The 17974-nt window shown below is 41.7% G+C and overlaps 1 protein-coding gene across 2 annotated transcripts in view; it reads right to left on the bottom strand.

The window, feature by feature from the left end:
* Positions 1-16533, bottom strand: part of slc39a11 (solute carrier family 39, member 11) — a 74558-nt gene extending 58025 nt beyond the window's left edge. For both annotated transcript variants that reach the window (XM_080789053.1, XM_080789054.1), the window contains exons 1-4: positions 16477-16533; positions 14243-14360; positions 13898-13936; positions 3302-3460 (exon numbers count right to left, since the gene is read on the bottom strand). In XM_080789053.1, the coding sequence (XP_080645179.1) occupies positions 3302-3460; positions 13898-13936; positions 14243-14350 (306 nt within the window). In that variant the 5' untranslated portion in view covers positions 14351-14360; positions 16477-16533. The remainder of the gene's footprint in view (positions 1-3301; positions 3461-13897; positions 13937-14242; positions 14361-16476) is intronic.
* Positions 16534-17974: the final 1441 nt, after the last annotated feature.

The following is a 17974-nucleotide window of genomic DNA, read 5'->3' as shown; positions in this document are numbered from 1 at the left end:
GCTTCCTGTCTTGTCCTCGGTGCGACTGTCTCTAAACCAGGGGTGGGCAACTTTGATGATGGAGAGGGCCACCATATTTCCACTCTCACTCCAGAGGGCCACATTGCACATTACTGTCATGGCGAAAATAGCTGATCTACAAGCTCAAAACGTTTTGAGCTAGATTTGAGCTGTAGATTTTAATTGAATTATTAAAATTGATTCTTTTTTTAATACAGAAAAGTTAAAATTTTATTTAATTTCAAATGCCTTTCAAATGCGTTTAATTATAGTTATGTTAACTTCATGAAAGTACAAATACATCAAACGGACGTCAAAAAGTAAAAGAACCTTTTAATACTACTCACTGAGGACTTTATGTGTCCTCATTAAGCTACTAGACTGAAGAAATTAAAGCATGTTTGGAATTGTAACAGCTGAAATAATACAGTATTATCAGTATTCTGATATTAACCTGAGGGCCTCATTAAGTGAAGGTGACCCCTGGGCCGCCAGTTGCCCATGTATGCTCTAAACCACACAACGTAGCGTGTCTCCTTCCCTTTCATCCTTGCTGATACTTTCCTATCATCACCCATCACACCTGACACCTTTCTCCACCCACTCAACCTACTTGCCCTCGTTTCCTCGAGATATGGACACATGAGGCCAGAGAGGAGATGGAAGAAGCTTGTACACGTTGTGCTCAAATAGCGTGCATGCATGCATGTGCGCGTGCGCACGTGTGTGACCGCATGGATGAAAGATACAGCATCACTTCCTCGCCTTATAAATCCCTGGTCTCCCTAACAACCCTGTAAAGCTCTGCAGAATTAATGGGGGTCCTTGGCACTGCGGAACGAGAGCATTGCATCATGGTACATAATACGGTATATCATCACCACCGCTTCCTGTCTGCCATATATATATATATATATATATATATATATATATATATATATATATACGGGTGGCACTGCGCCAAACAGTTCATGGCAAACACATGACGGCTTCAGTGTTTGCCGTGTCCAGGGGAAACGGACTTCTGGGTGGATGGATGTTTGGAATGGAAGGGCTGCCAGGGACGCCCCGGGGGGCGCAGTTCAGTCACGTCAGTGTTGATTTCAACGACTAAAACTATGAAGAAAAATGTCAGTCGACTACCTTTTTTTCACTGACAAAAACTAAATAAAAACCAAGCTACAGTGAATATATATTATTAATATATTGACAATTTCGTCAAGAAATAAAAACTAGACTAAAATGTTAGGGAGAGACTAGTGGAGATGCTTGGTTGCATGCTTAAAATAGCAGATATACACGTTCACAACAAGGTTGTAGATTGGCTATTTTCAGCATGCAACCAAGTCTAAAATATGCCGGCAATAATTATGTCACCATCAAGGCCTGTTCAATTCAACTGCAGATTTAGTAGACTAAAACCAAACTATACAAACACTAAAACATTTCAGTTGATTAAAATTCAACTAAAACTAAATGAAAACATATTCGAAAGAGTTTGACTAAAACTAAATCGAAATGTGGGGTGCAGAAGGCAGAAGGCGGACTTCAAACCCAGGATGTTGTGATTACGGGGTTAGTGAGCAGACATGCCGAATTTCGAGGGCATTTCATTTACCGATTTCTTTTTTGACAGTCACCTGATTGCGTTGCCAATCATTTTGTTTTTCTTAAATTCGTAATTTTTGAGGATGTGTGGCTACTGGCTAACCATCCTAGCAGAATGCTTAGGATTAGAAATGTCTATTCTCATCATATAAAATCACAATGACATTTTAATGTTGGTGTTTGTTTTGTAGACTGGTGAATAAATCACTGCAGCCAACGTCAGGAACCTCTGTCTAGTTTTAGAAAAATGTGTGGGAACCTTGTACAGTATACATGCTCATTGTCATTACCTGGTTAAGTGCTTTTATTTCATGCCAAACAGCCTCTTGACTGGCTGCTTTTGTGGTCAGATCAACCTAGCATTTCATATTTGTGTGTGGTTTGACCTAGGTTTTCTATTGCATATTAAGTTTAACTACTCAAATTCTTCATTTCAAGGTGCTCATTCATAGCAGTCAAAATTGCTCAATATATATGAGTGTAAAAAGTGTAGTAGCCACTTGTAGATCTGTTATTTTCATTGAATGTTTGCCTATTGTGACATTCCCAGACATTCCCAGGATAAGGATGCTATAGGGTTCATGTAGCTAATGACAGAATGAACAGAATTAATTGAGTAACGTCCATGCTGTATAGTTGTCATAATAGTCATCATAGTGCTCATAATTGTGTCTTATCACCTTAAAGTGCAAGAAGAACCTCCAATCCAACCAGGCCCACACACTCTCACACTCTTTACAGCTGGAAATAAGAGGAATTCTGTAAGAAGTAAAAGTTGGGGAGCCATCATAAATAAATTAGGATGGTACAAATGCATGCACACACGCACACACACAAACTGCCAAGTGGATTTACAAGAGCAGGCCTCATTAACGTCTCTCCAACATGGGCAGCAGTGAGGTGCATGGGTTCTGTCCAAGCAGAGCTCCCTGATGCTTCACTGACAAATTATACAACACACCTCTTGGCTGGCTTTACAGCCTTTGCATACACAATGAGGGGCGACTGTGGCTCAGGAGGTAGAGCAGGTCATCCAATGATCCATGGTTCGGCGGTTCGAATCCCGGCTCCTCCGGTCTACATGTCGAAGTGACCTTGGGCAAGACACTGAACCCCAAATTGCTCCCCATGTGCTGGTTGGTAACTTGCATGGCTTCCGACGCCATCGTTGTATGAATGCGTGTGTGAATGGGTGAATGTAATGCACAATCTAGGTAAAGCGCCTTGGATAAATAATTTACCAATGAGACATAATTCTGATATGCTAATGATGACATAGGTCTTGACATTTTAAAGGCATATAGAAAGAAATGTTTACATGAACAATATTCAGGGTGAAAAAAGAACTGTTCTTTTGGTGCCACCCACATTTAGAACAAATATGGGTAAATTCACCTTCCACAGCACTGCCACTCAGGTGTGGAATGCCCTGAACCCTTCCCTCAAAACAAGCAAATCTCTAGCTTCCTTTAAATCTGGTCTGAAAATTCACCATTGTTATTCCAACCTGTACATAGATTTCATGTTTTTGAGATATCTCAATTGTTGTGATTGTTGCGATTGTGAATGAATGGAAACAAGACCGCAAAGTCTTTCTCCTGTGCTATCCTTTTGGACCCAATGTGCCTGAGTGTACCCTGTACTGTTTGCATTTTGTATTGTCTAATAAAATAATCAATAAAACAATTCTTACGAATAAGGGCAGGGCGAGGTCAGCGAAGTAGACAAATGCTGCTCCCAGAGTGAAACCCACCGCCACAGGCACAAAGGCAAACGAGCCATACTTCCCAGAATCCTCAGCCATGTCGATCGCTGGGGCCAGCAACGACCAATAAGAGGCAGCCAGCATCACCTGAGAAAAGGGAGAGGAAAGGAAGGCAGACAGACAGAAATAATGAACATTTAGTCAAGCATAATGGTGTAAAATAACACATTTTCTATAAATACATTAAATTAGGCTTTAGCCTAGTTGTTGTATTAAGCCTTGAGGTGTATCCTTTCTTGTTCTGTCCTCTCACTACCAAAGTGTGGCAGACACATGAAAGGTCACCAACCAAGAAGCCCTTGAGGGAACAAAAAACAAACATTTTGTGACAGACTTAGGTTGAGTCTCATCCAAAGTAGAAAGGGGAAACAAAAAGTAATCATTAGTATGCATATGAGCCCTGAAAATTGCTGTGAAAAACCTGTGCATGTGTGCGTGCGTGTGTCCGTCCTCCAGGTTACCCTGTGGCTGTCTTCTAGCTATACACACACAACACACCTGTTCATTTCCTTTGGATAGAAAAGTCACACGTTTCTATGGCTTTTCCACAGTATCTGCTCCATGACAACAATAAATAACTAACCATTAGTCATCAGTGCATTAAATGCATCGACACGTCCACGTTTTCACAATTCAGCTAGTGGGCAATGGGTATGCATGTTCATGTGTGTTTCCATGTCTGAGTGAATAATATGTGTCCTCAATCTGTGCATGCGTGCGTCTCTCTGTGCTCATGTGTCGGAGTACACTACTGGTGGTGTGTCAGTGCATGTAATTATGTTTGTTGATTGACATACAGTGCCAATTATCAACACATCATTGAGCAAGTCAAAATCTCAAGGCACACCTGTAACTCATTTACAAGCTTGCGATGTATTGCGAGGCCTGGCATGGCTGCATGTAATCATATGGGGCAATGTTGCCTTCCACCGCTGTCACCTTGTGAATAATGTACTACTAGAACTGTATGTGACCGTCGCAGTCCACCACCAGCCTACTTGGGAACGATGCAACTTGGGAACCTAATGATATACGTTGTCTTAGCACCCGTTTTAACTGTCAGCCAGTGTCCCACAAGGAGATCTGTGTATGTGCCTGTGTGTGAGACTGCAAACTGAAAAGTGTACTTGGCAATCAATTCGGCACCACTGGCAGAGCCTGATTGGTTGACCCTCAATTGGCTGAGGCAGAGGCTAAAAATTGCACAGGTGAAAGGAGTAGGCCTCATTAGGCCCACTGGCAGAGCCTGACCAGAGCCTTCTGTGGTGGTTCTGGAGACCCGAGGGTCCGACCGACTCGATACCGGGCACTGCACTCCCTGCGGGGCTGTGGAACGTGTGTGTCGAATGTGAAGTGGGTGGATCAAACGGTTCTCGAGTTACGTGCATTACAACCGTACACACACGTACACACACACGTACGCACGCAGGATAGCTTGTACTATGAGGATGATGATGAGGATGAGGATGATAATATTCCTCCCTTCGTACTCTCTTTTCTGAACCCAACAGATGTTTGTCTCCACCAGGACGAAGTCATGGGGGAGAGTATGTTTTGCACTCTGTCCGTCCGTCCGTCCGTCCGTCCATCCATCCTGATTGGCTAAGATTCGCTTCCAAAGATTGCAGGATTTTGAACAAAACGCTGCACATCATAAACACATTGTGTGATTTCAGTGAAATTTTGCACGCACATTCCCAATATGCAGAGGAAGAAATGCCACTTGAGAATTTTCAACTCAGCCTCATGGTGGCGCTATAACTGGCCGATTTGTGGTTTTACCTATAACTGCACCAATCTGTGTAAAACCTTGTATGCACACTCCCTAGAGGCCAAGGTATTTTTCACATGTGCTCTTTATAGTGCCACCAGGAGGCCGACATACTGTATGTAAAACTTTGTTTTTATATTACTCCTTCAGACGTGATCCAAATCTCACGCAAAGCAGCACACATGATCTCTAGTCATGTGATCAAGATGGGTTTTTTTATTTCACAGCCAGTGGCCCGTTTTGTACAAAATGCCGCAAATCATCAACAGTGTCTGATTGTGCCGTTAAAACTGTGCATGCATATTCCCACTAGGCTGAGGAAGAAATGCTACTTGACATTTTTTGAATCATGCTCATGGTGGCGCTATAACAGGCAGAGTCAGGTCTTTACATAACTGCACCGATCTGCGTAAAACTTTGTATGCATATAGTTGCACACTCCCTACAGGACAAGGAACAATGTCTGGCCTGAATTTTTCAATTCTGCCTTTTCGAACGCCACCACTTATGTGCAACACTTTTAATTAGTCCTGGTGGAGACCTGTGCCCTGAGGGCCACTACTTCTAGTTTTCCTCTGCAACTGACCAGAGGCAATGAATAGGTGCAGAGGACTGCCACTAAAGTAGTTTTAGTTTAATTCAGCTCACAAGAGCACTGAATTTAACAAATTTAAGCTAAAAATAAATCCTATAAATATAAATATATATATATATATATATATATATATATATATATATATAATATACTCAACTGAACATTATACATCCGTTGCCGGAATATGCAGTCAAGCTGGATTCCATTCCAATCTGCTCTGCGTAATGGAATCACACAGATAAGAGGGGAATGGAATGTTTGAGTAAATGTGTGCGTAACATACATGCATATTTTATTAATTGATTAATGAAGTTGCCAACGCTCTCTTGATATGCAATGCTGGCTAACCATACCCTTATTGTGAAAATGATTAGACAGGTAAATAAGACTCCTGTCTCTCTGTGCCAAATGAGTCTAACTGGCAGGGTGCCTTCCTGTAGTTTACTATCAGCACCGAAACCTCCAGGTCTCTAAGATCATGCATGACTAGTCTTAAACTAAGAAAATTTGAAATTGAACAAAACGGTGTGTGTGTGTGTGTGTGTGTGTGTGTGTGTGTGTGTGTGTGTGTGTGTGTGTGTGTCGTTATTGCTTTATTCGGCACAATTAAACACCATCATTAAACATTAAGAGCAGAGAGATAGTTGCTGGGGTGGCAGTGGGAGCAAACATCAAATAACCAAAACCAGGAACCATTATGCAGAAGGAAGGCAGGAAGAAAGGTGAGTTTGCAAACACTATATACACCCACAAAGTAATGCTGCGATATTAACCCCTCGAGTATATCTGACTGAACTAACTCCGCAAGCTACGCATCATTTATTGGACCAGATTCACTAAGGAAATTTACACCCAGGTGTAAATAAAGTGACTAAAGGAAGGTGTATGCTCAATCAATGGCTTCATTTGTGTGTATCGCGGCTGTAGCTAATTTTTGCCTCACAGTCACGGGGTCTCTGCCCATCTTACCTCCATAAATGGTAACCGGAAACTAACGTGATGATGTTTATGATGGAAAGATCTTCAAGCTAACAGCGCATTAGTACCATAGAGTTATACAGTATATAAACGAAACAGTTGGTACGAGTTCGGGAAGCACCGCATAGCAACTTGTAGATCGGCTTTTTTGGCACAAGATTCTTCACTCCTTGCTGAACGTTAATAACTTTAGTTAATAAAGTTACTCTCGCGTATAATGAGTTAAAATTAATTAAATTAATTATACAGTTCAACATCACAACCAAATGCTATAAAAAGGATATTATGAAAGCCCTTTCTACTGATGAATTGCGCACTCAGCTTTGCAGAGGTAAAAATAAAATCAGATCATTTTCATCAGAGCTTTATTGATTACTGGGGTCGGACCGGGATGATTGATTCCCTCCACTGTACCACTACATCGGATATGGAAATCAAATGAAATAATTTACATGGACACAGATTTCATCCATACCGAACCAGAGTAATGCCTTTATTGGTTACTGAGGGTTAATCCGTCTTTTGGATTAATCATTGTTCTATAGGCCTATGTCGGAAAAGATAGATTTAATCCAACTGTTTCCTATAGGACACACATTGTAGGCTATTTATGTGTGGCGTTCATGTGATCAATATACAGTTACAGTGGCCTACATTATTATAAATTAATACCACTAAACAATGGAGCAGGATTTGTGCCCAGTGACATTAACCCATTCAGGACGGGAACCCCTTTTGGTGTTTTAAGCATTATCTTACACTTTAGCTATTGAAAAATAGAAGATGTTCTCTCCTCAACGTCATCAGTGCCCATACCCGAGGCGGGGTTGGTGTAAGGGCCTTTCTGTGTGGAGTTTGCATGTTCTCCCCGTGTCCCTATAGGGTAGGTAGTGGTACCCTCACAAAAACATGCAGTAATCCTGGTCTCTAAACTACCTCCCCCTGGCCTGATGGAGGGGAAAGCAACTGGTCGGAATAACGTGTTCCTTCCACGTGCTACATCCGGTCGGGGAAACTCTCCCCGTAGGTGAAAAGAATCTCCTCACATGCATAGAAGGAAGCATGAGGTCAGTCCACTAGCCCCCCCTTCTCCCTCTTGATCTACCATGATGGCTCTCAACAGGGCCTCCAACCTATTGGCAGGCCTGTCAGTGACATTGATGCTCTCAGCCAATTACAGGGCTGTTGCCCCATGCAGCGGCGCCTTATGTTTCTCCTCTTTGCTCCTTTCATTACTCCATAGCAGGTGTGACTTTAGACAGCAACAGCATCGGATTGATCTTTCTGCTTTACAGTCAGAGAATGAACGATGAATCCAAGCCAGTTAGTCAGTACGTTCTAAAGTAAACTGGCTGGCTGGATAGCGGCAGCCAGGCCGAGTAGTTAGGCTTCTGGCTGCTTTTTTATTGTCATGCGTTTTAGAGTTAGGCATTTTCATACCATATTCAAACTAGAAAGGTTCCGCCCTTTGTTTGGGAGAGCTGTTGAATGTTACCATGGTTGTTTGCCATGGCTGGGGGTCCTTCACATTAAACTCAAGAGTTTGAGAACCACTGGTTTATACAACGTGTTAATGGTTTACGTCAGAGAAAGAAACATTAAGAAACATCACTTGAAAGAACCAAATCACAGCTTGAAACATAATTATCATCTCTTCTTTCTCTCGATCCTTGGACACGGAAATAGAGTCGAGACTTCACAGTGTCATCAAGGCTAAATTACACTGCCCATGCTCCATTACAGCGACACACAGTTGTCGTTTCCGCAGAGCGCTCTCTCTCCTCTGTCTGCATACAGATGAGAGCTGCTGGAGATTGCAGCAAACAGCTGTGTACATGTGCCCATGTTCCAGAATAATCAGTCCCCCGCTGGTGAGGTATTCCACCTCATTGCAATTGAGATATTCCACTTCATTGCAGAGCAAATTTAATAGCCGGCACTTTGTAGCCGCTACACAACAGGTGCCAACCATTGGCAAAAGATAGGGGTGGAATCGATGGACTTGATGGAGAGGAAGACATGACACAGATGACTGGTCATTGACCAACAACTATCACTATCACTCTACGTCTCGGCCGGATTCTCCATCTCCACTCCCTATAAACGATCTTCCGGGCATCTTGCCAAAAGCTCCTGAGAAAAGCTGTGTAGTAAATTGGGCCTTGAGGGGGTTCTGGTTGTTTGCTTCATATCACTCATCGATCTCCTGACTCAATGACTAATTTATCTATCCATCATTCCTCACATCCTATCCCTCACCCGTGCTCCATCAATTCACAACTTCCCTCTATACCGTACACATGTAGATGGATACATCTACTGGTGTACACAATCCATGTTCCCTTTATGACCAATCCATGTTCCCTTTATGACCAATTAATCTACTTACTATTCTAAGTCTCAAAGACTTCTACTGATTCTTGGCTTCAATCTTCCACAGTCTGATTATCATTTGGTCACTCCTTTTCTGCATCTATCCATCCATATCACTCTATCTGCTCCTGAATGTTTTCCTTCATTAAAATCAGTATTGTGCTCTCTATAGATAGATAGATAGATACCTTTATTATCCCATGAGGGAAAATCAGTCGCCCAGAGGCGGCAACAGCAGTTCAGGTTACAACATACATGTAGGGATAAGAAAGTACTGTAGTACAGTGGAAACAAGGCAGAAGGAAAGGCAAGGTGCATCAAGAAATAATAATAATAATAATAATAAAATACGACAGGGCAAACAAGGGTAAACCAATAACATGTCTATATACAGTCAATCAGTGCGTCATCATAAAGTGTATCACTGTGTCTCGTCATAAGACAGACAAGATAAATAAAGTCAAGTAAAATGCAAAGCCAAACAATAAAGTGACCATTGGTCAGTGCAAGAAAGCGTGAGACGTGAAAAAACAGTGTACCCCCACGAAAATCAGCTTTTTATTATTTTCTGATTGCACACAAAGAGAAAGGTCCCGCACAGTCTAGAACTTGCAAAACCCTAGAAAGCGACAAAACCAAGCTAGGCTAAATTGGCGGTGCCCGGGATTAATATTATATTATATATATATTATAATATATAATATATATATATAATATATTATATAAGCATGCAAATTGAATTGCAAGACATGGCTAGGGCTGTTTAAGAATCAAGTGTTGTTACTCATCACGCTCTTCAATCTTTTCTGCCAGACTGCCACCCCCACATTAGCCACCATCTCTTCGTTTAGTCCTCTACAGTCTACACTCTTCAAATCCTCCATTGCATCCCCCTAATGCTTTAAGAGGGTGAGTGGGGTAAAGTAATATAAATTATGAACTGAGATGACAATCCATCGATTGCATGGATTAGAAAAGCCCATGTGTGCAGCGGCAGATGCACTGTAGCCACAGTAAAGGCAAAGGCCTGCTTCGGCTACGTTTGTACCTCCCCTCAGACAACCGGTTATTTGTTATGTATACAGCACAGCATACACTATATTCAAGGCAGACAGACAGTGTACAGTTGTACACATCTATTCTCTCTCTGTGTGATGCATGTCTGGACTGGACTCATTTGATTCTTGAGACAGCATTATTTATTTTCGACGTGAGGACGACAAAATGTGTAAGCTTGTCTTTACCTCGTTGTGGGGTCACAGTCTGCAACCTTCCACACATCCTTGTGATTGCACTGGGAAGACTAACAAGTACTGACTGAGACAATTGACAAAGGCCATGATTGAAAATGTTATAGTGCTACTGATGATGAAAATGAAAAAGATAATCCTGTATTGATCCCCGGAGGAAAATTCAGGTATACAGCAAGTGATAATGAAACACCGGAGAGGTGCTGTAGAGTTAAAGGGGAATACCACTCATTTTCAGAGAGATTAAAATAGGGTGCATTTTGCATCCCAAAACGCAGTTTATAGTTAAGGGACGCAATAAAACATCAACCTCTGCATCCACGGGATACACTACTGTACTCGGCATGTACAGTAAAAAAATAAATTTCTTCTTGAATTTACATGAATATAACCACATTTATAACCATATAAAATGAAATGCTGCAATTTGTAAAAATGGCAAAATATGAATCCTAACGTGGTTGAAGTGGGACTCATAAAATGTCCCTGGGACTCATCTAAAAGACCATCCCTGCATCCCGGGACTCATTACATTGAAGACCTATTTACATCACTGTATGTCATTAATATACCTTAGAGATGTGTGGAAATAATTTAAAAAGTCCCCCCCCACCACCTTCTGTTTAGCCTTGAACTGGAGGTCTAGAACTTGGGGTCATGTGATCAGTGACATCACGAAGGTGTACTCTGGCCTTGTTGGCCTGCAGAGTACACCTTTGTGTAAAAAGAAACACATCTCAGTCTCACCGTTATCCACTCTTATCAAACATTAAGCACAGTCTGGTGTCATCTTTTTCAAGGCTACTCAACGACAGCAGATGGATGAGACCTCAAAACAATAATATAACCAAATAAATATAGTCTATATTTAATATACTGACCAATAGAATGTATTACATGATGAGAGGGAGAGGGGGAAGATAGCGAGTCTTCAAACATTTGTGTAGGTTACATGAGAGAACATTTAACAATAACATGTTGACATGCAGCTACAGTATATATAGAGTATATATCATTAGAGGCAGCTGTGCATAATTGATCAAATAACACATAGAAGAAGCTCAGATGATTCCAGGAGGAGAGAGACGGGAGAGGGGGAGAGAGGGAGGGGGAGTCGGGACAACTCTTGCTTGTTAATTCATTTAATACATTTAGTTAGTTATTTTGTGTGTTGACCTGCCCCGCGATAATTGCACCTGAACTCTTGACCCGTCCCCCGCCCCACAGAAGAACCCACGGGACCTGCGGGCAACAGGCCGGCCCGGGCATCATAATCTGTGGAGCACCACTGGCCTAGAATATGATTAGGGTATTTCAAACAACTCGGATTGAGTTCCTACGCTCACCAGTATGGTCATGAAGTGTAGGCCATGACCAAAAGAATATGGTCGCAAATACAAGCCGGCCGAAATGAGTTTTCTTCGACTGGCATCTCCCTTTGAGATAGGGTAAGAAGTTCAGTCACACGAGAGACTCAAGAGTAGATTTGCTGTTTCTTCGTCTGGAAGACGTTTCGATCCTGTGATGAAGATGAAGATCCACAACAGGATGGAAACGTTGTCAGAATAATTGAAATAAAGATCTATTTTTGTACTTATTCTGGTGTGAGGGCTCTATCGACCTTTAAAATGAAGTCTCTTTAACCCAGCACCCACCTGCCGACTCTGTCTAATAAAGTATGCATGTTTTTTGTGAGGGTACCTAACCTAGGGGACACGGGGAGAACATGCAAACTCCACTCAGTAAGGCCCTTTCGCAAGATTCTAAGGGCTGTATTTTGCGTGTCTTTAAGTACCAGGTCTTATTACCTAACTTGAGTAAACTAAATACCTGGAGGCGTGATCAATGACATTTGGCTATTCTGAGTGGCCAAAGAGCATTGATCACGCCTCCAGGTCTTTAGATCTTTAAGACACGCAAAATACAGCCCTTTATGTTCAACAAGGTTTTATTTCTCATTCACTCATACAAGTATGTGCAGTGAACTGTTGACAAACAATATATAACATTAACACACATAAAAGTAAACTGATTTTCGGGGGGCTACTGAATTATGGTGTGTGATGAAATGTGAGCTTTAGTCTTTTGGAGAGAAATGAGTCACTTTCAGTAGTAGAGCACTGTAGAGGGGAGCTGTGTGTGTGTGTGTGTGTGTGTGTGTGTGTGTGTGTGTGTGTGTGTGTGTGTGTGTGTGTGTGTGTGTGTGTGTGTGTGTGTGTGTGTGACTATGCCCAGGTGATGACGGTCGTTGATGCTCATCAAGGAAGGCAATTGTGTTTCTACACTGTCAAAAGTAATGCTACTTCTTTTGCAATGTATAGTTAAATAAAAAAATAAAAAATCTCAATCTAAAAAAAGAAAGGTGTTGGGAGAATAATTTAGCAACTTGTATAACTATATGATATACAGTGTGCAGACTATCCAACACCAACTGAGGACTCCTGAATCGCTGTCCTCTACTCCCTCTTGTCTAGCATCAGGGTCTCGAGCTCTGCAGTGTTATTAGCCCCAGAGTCGCGCTGCAGTAAGTTTTCTCCCCACCAGATCAGGATGCCTGACATTGCCCAGCCAGCCTCATCCCTTTCTCTCTAACCTTGTCTGTGACCCGTGGGAGGGAACCGTAGAGGTGATGTGCTCCGTCTACGTGACACCAAGGTGCAAGGTTCTATTTCGTTATCTTATTGTCTTGTCTGGGACAGTGTCTGGTAATGGAGTTGTTCCATCTCGTCTTTAGTGATGTAAAGACAACCAGAACTCCTGCAGTAAGTTAATTTATAGAAGGAGAGAGATTCATCAGCTTTTGTATCATTGGCTGGGTCCCTCTCTTTTGAACAACAGTCCTTTTAAAATCCCTTCTTTCCCCTGTTGTAGTCATAACTCATCATGATTCAAGTAATATTTATGCATGCACACAAACACACACAACTCCTACAGCTTTCTCGTTACTCACTCGATCAGGTCATAAACGAAAGGGAAAAACACAAAACGGAGCATGTGAGCGGAGCGGAGCGGGGCAGAGCACAGAATGGAACGGGCATATTTTGATATACTGTATGGTATGTAGCAGGTTTTCAAAAAGATGGAGTGTCTTCTCTCTGTTACAGGTTTCATGCCGGACCAGAGAGTAGGAATCCATACATGCCCGGGTCGGGCCGGTCTTGTGGTCAAGATATAATGTCTTTCTTTATAACTAAACCTCTTGAGAACGATGCATCATCTCGTTTTCAAGGGGGTCCTCAAAACACCTAACCTTAATCCTTTCTCTACAGTAAACCCAGAACCCAAACCCGTTCTGTAACATCTGGCCCTCAGACACACTAGGAGGAAGTTAACAAAAATGCCACATGGTACAGAATGAGTCACACTAGATACAGTTTACAGTCTCTCCCAGCAGAGACTTCCTCCTACTTCAACTATATGAAAGGCCAGTATATATGTTACAGTATGATTGAAAAAGGAGTGCTTGTTTTCTTGATCTGTGTGTGAAAACAACACTACAGTATATGGTCATGCAAACCCAAGGCATCTCGTGTGTGCGTGCGGCAAAGTCAACTCACCCCAGCTGCAAACCCCAAACTTCCATCCAAAATGCGCTTCTGATAAAGAGCAGAGAGGTACACAAGAGGGAAAGAGGGGGGGAAAGTTTAATGGTGTCATCTTGTGTACATGTATTTTCTGTGTAAGTGTATTTTGTTCTGATTACTCAGACATTCACGTTTCCTACTTAGCAAAGGTTTCTAATGTACTGTTTAGTTATCGCACACTCGCACAGGTGAACCTGAAATCGGTGGCACCATGAATGAATAGCAAACTGAAATGCATTACATGTTTTCGAATCATTTTGAGATCATTGCATGCCTAGAGACTTAAGTCTTGTGTGACACCCAGGCCCATCCAGTTACCTGTCGACTGTTGAATATGAAAACCAGGGCAGCCCCAGCAGCGGTCAGGCCCCAAGTAAAGAGAGTTCCCAAAAGGGCCTGGGTCACTGGGCTGTAGCCTGGCAGCATGGTGCCTCACCTGGAAGACATATAGACATTCAGACTTCAGATTCAGAGACAAGAGATAAAGATTCACTAAGACACAGTGACACACATGCAGGTCTGGAGACTCTGGATCAAATTACCACTAACCAGTATTTGTACAAACTCCTGAAAAGGAGTTCAAAAGTTCATACTCAGAGTCAGTAGTCAGACTAGTAATAATCAAATTGACAGTGAAAAGGATTTCATTGTAAATCTGTATGACCTATGTCCTGTAATTGTTGGCCCAACCGTGTGTGCATGATTACTAGTGCCTGTGAGTGTATGTTCTGAATATGGCATCACATGTGTGGTTTCAAGTTGCCCGACCGGGAAAGTGCTCGTTTGAGAGGGGACGCAACCGTCTATAAACATGCGATATCTGGCGAAACACATGAACGTGGCCAGAGCGCTGTCTTCTGGTGTGTGGAATGTAAAATAATAATGTTTACCTATAATATGCTGTTTTCACTGTTGCTACACTAAAATATGTGTGAACGCATAAGTCATATTCTTCATAGCTATGTAGATAATTAGCATATTTGTATTGCACAGCCCCAGAAAAAAATGTAATAAGTGATTGAACCGTAATTAACTTTTGACCTATAATTGTATTATGGACAATTTACTTTTTGGGCAAGTAGAACATGACCTGTACTTAAGTACCTCCCCCTGCAAGCCCTTGGACTGGTAGAAGTTGAGGCATTACATTTAGTTTGACTCGGTTCCACATTGTGAAAATAGCAGATCTACAAACTCGCTTCGCAACAACTATTTTTGTTTGCCTCTTTCTAATATTATTTGACAAATGCTGTAGACCTTTGCACTAGGCAGATTACTTTAGATGCAACTATTTTTCATCATCCCTTTTTCTCCTCTTTTGTCAATCTACACTATTGGAAGGGTTCAGTTGTATGTGTCCTTCTCTGACCACAAACGATTCACGTCCTGTTCTATCTATAGAAGGTTGTCTGTGAAGACGAAGGCCAAACAGAGAGGGGAAAAGGCATCCATTCAATTCCTATCCTGCATAAAAAAGATACCTTCACCTTTCGAAACATCACAGCTTTTTTGGTGCAATAAAGCATGGAGACCTCAGTGTGCAAGCACTTATTAATTCTTCTCTACTGCATATACATTGTATACAACTATACACACACAGACATAAAAGGCATTTAGACAGACATACAAAAAAAACATGCAGAAATAGCATAAACACAGACAGATAGGACACATTCTGAATACCAATAATCTTGTTTAATCTACTTCAGTCTACTTTAGTTTACTTGTCTATTTGTGGCTAGAGCAATAATAATAATAATAATATGATGATGGCATGTAAAAATGAGACACCTTGGCTTTCATAAATGTACACGTATGCACAGTACACACCCATTGAGTTAAGCCACAAACTAGGTGTGTGCCAACAGTGCCATATCCTGTGTGATTAAGAACTTGATACTCATGTAATTTGCAGTTATGTAGCACAACCTGTTAGTACAAGTACAACTTGTACAACAGCTATACCACTTAATAAATAACTTAGCATTCACTGTGTAGTGTCACACTACACAGTGGATGCCAAGTTATTTATTAAGTGGTATAGTATGAGTTAATTGTTCACTGACATTTTGCTTTCACAGGAATAAAACGAGTACATTTGATGTGGCTTTAATAATAATTATAATAGTAATAATTGTGCTATGGCAATTACAGTACTACAACAGTCAAAACAGCCACAGTAAAAGATGTACCCATGTGTCGCACGCACAGGTTTAATTGGACAGACTTTTACAGTTTATCGATTCTTATAAATTATACACAATACACAGATGTCAGAATCAATTAAAACATAATATCTGTCAGTCTTGGTCAAAGTACACGGGTATAACTGTATTTAATTATTGGTAAATGAATGAGTGTCTGTCAGTAAAGGCTGCTAACTATATATCAACTGCCAGCTCAACTAGTACTACAAAATCCCCCCCAACGTTATCTTCAAAGTCGTTAAGACACAGCTGTATAACATTACGAAGATCACAGAACATGCATGAGTTTAGATACTATTTTGTCCCGTTTTTATCTCATTATTAGACGGTAGCTGGGTTACTTACTTCTCCACAGGCACCTAAAGAAGTCCAGTCGTTATTTACTTCCACTTCCTACTTCCCTGTACACGTGTCTATGACAGCCATAACCCCAGCCCCTTCCCTGAGCCGATTGGCCAATCACTCCAATGCGTTGGCCACTGGAGTGGGATCTGGAATCTGGACCAGAAAACCACAGAAAGAAGAATGCCTATGCAGCTCAAACTGCACTTTATAGTAGCACTACACAAAGCTGCAGCTGTTAAATCGGTTCAAATCGGGACATAAGGAATTGACATACTGTATCTGTCAAGGTTATTTAAATCATGCCTAGACGTATATATCCAATGTCCGTGTTTTAAACTTTTAATTAAGTGCCTTAACTTGCAGTCAGAGGTTGGTAAAAAATTATTAATAATAATAATCTGGGAACCCATTATTGGGTAAAATAAAAAGTGTTTCTGCTGTCAGCAGAATCTGTATAGGCCTACAGAGAGATTAGGCAAAACACAATCAGAAGACTCGTTAACTACCATTTGTGAGTGATCTATCTATGAGGAATCGTTATCCATATAACCAACTATTAACAAACATTTAGTACATAAGTCATTAATAACTAATTAACTAGCTGTGAATGAACTATTATAAAGTTACCATACCAGTAAGACGACCTGAGGGCGAGAAGTGACCCCGGCCGCCCTGGTGACAGCAGACTGCTGGGCGAGCGCTGGCACTTTTGCATGGGGGGGGGGGTCAGATCAAAATATGGAATGAATTCTGTACTGGCCATATAATGGAGCCTGTCTTGAGTTTACAGCGTTTGATGAGGTCAAATCAGCATAGCCCAATTGACTGACTTATATGTAAACCAAGATTCATTAGCCCCCCCCCCCATTAAGGGTGGCAGCGGGGGCAGTGCAGTCTTGAGTGTAAAGGGTTTGATGAGGTCTGGCCATATATGGAGCGTGTCTAGAATGTACAGAGTTTGATGAGGTCAGATCAATATATGGAATGTCAGAACACGTCAGCTCTACAGTATATATGGAGATCAAAGGGTTTGAGGTTTGAGGTCAGAGTTGCTGGCCGGCTATATATATGCAGATCTAGGTGATGATCCAGTCTTCTCCATGTATGGCTATCCAGGGTTTGATGAGGTCAGTGTCGTGTTCTTCATAATGGAGCGTGTCACAAGGCATGATGGACTGAGGATCATATATGGTGGCGTGAAGTGTCATGAGGCGTGACGGACTGACAGCCATATGGTGGCGTGACGGAGTCACTGGCAGGTTTTGCAGGTTTTCATAGTAGTTTGCGACCTACAGTCGCAATAAATGTAGTAAAGCCAAACATGCATAAACTGTGCTGCAGGAGGTGGGACATAATGTGGTAACCTTGTGCTCCTGCTGAATGAATCCCAACATGCCTTGGGAGATAATAGTTCTTCAAGGCTGAAATGTGCTCGTTTCTCACAAAAAACACACAATATTGATGTGCAAGTCCATTTTCCTCTGTGTAAGCCAATTAG

Source organism: Protomyctophum bolini (genome assembly GCF_963924005.1).
Source record: "Protomyctophum bolini genome assembly, chromosome: 18".
NCBI lineage: Eukaryota > Metazoa > Chordata > Actinopteri > Myctophiformes > Myctophidae > Protomyctophum > Protomyctophum bolini.
The sequence above is the reverse complement of the archived record's forward strand: the minus strand, read 5'-3'. Positions and strand labels throughout refer to the sequence as shown.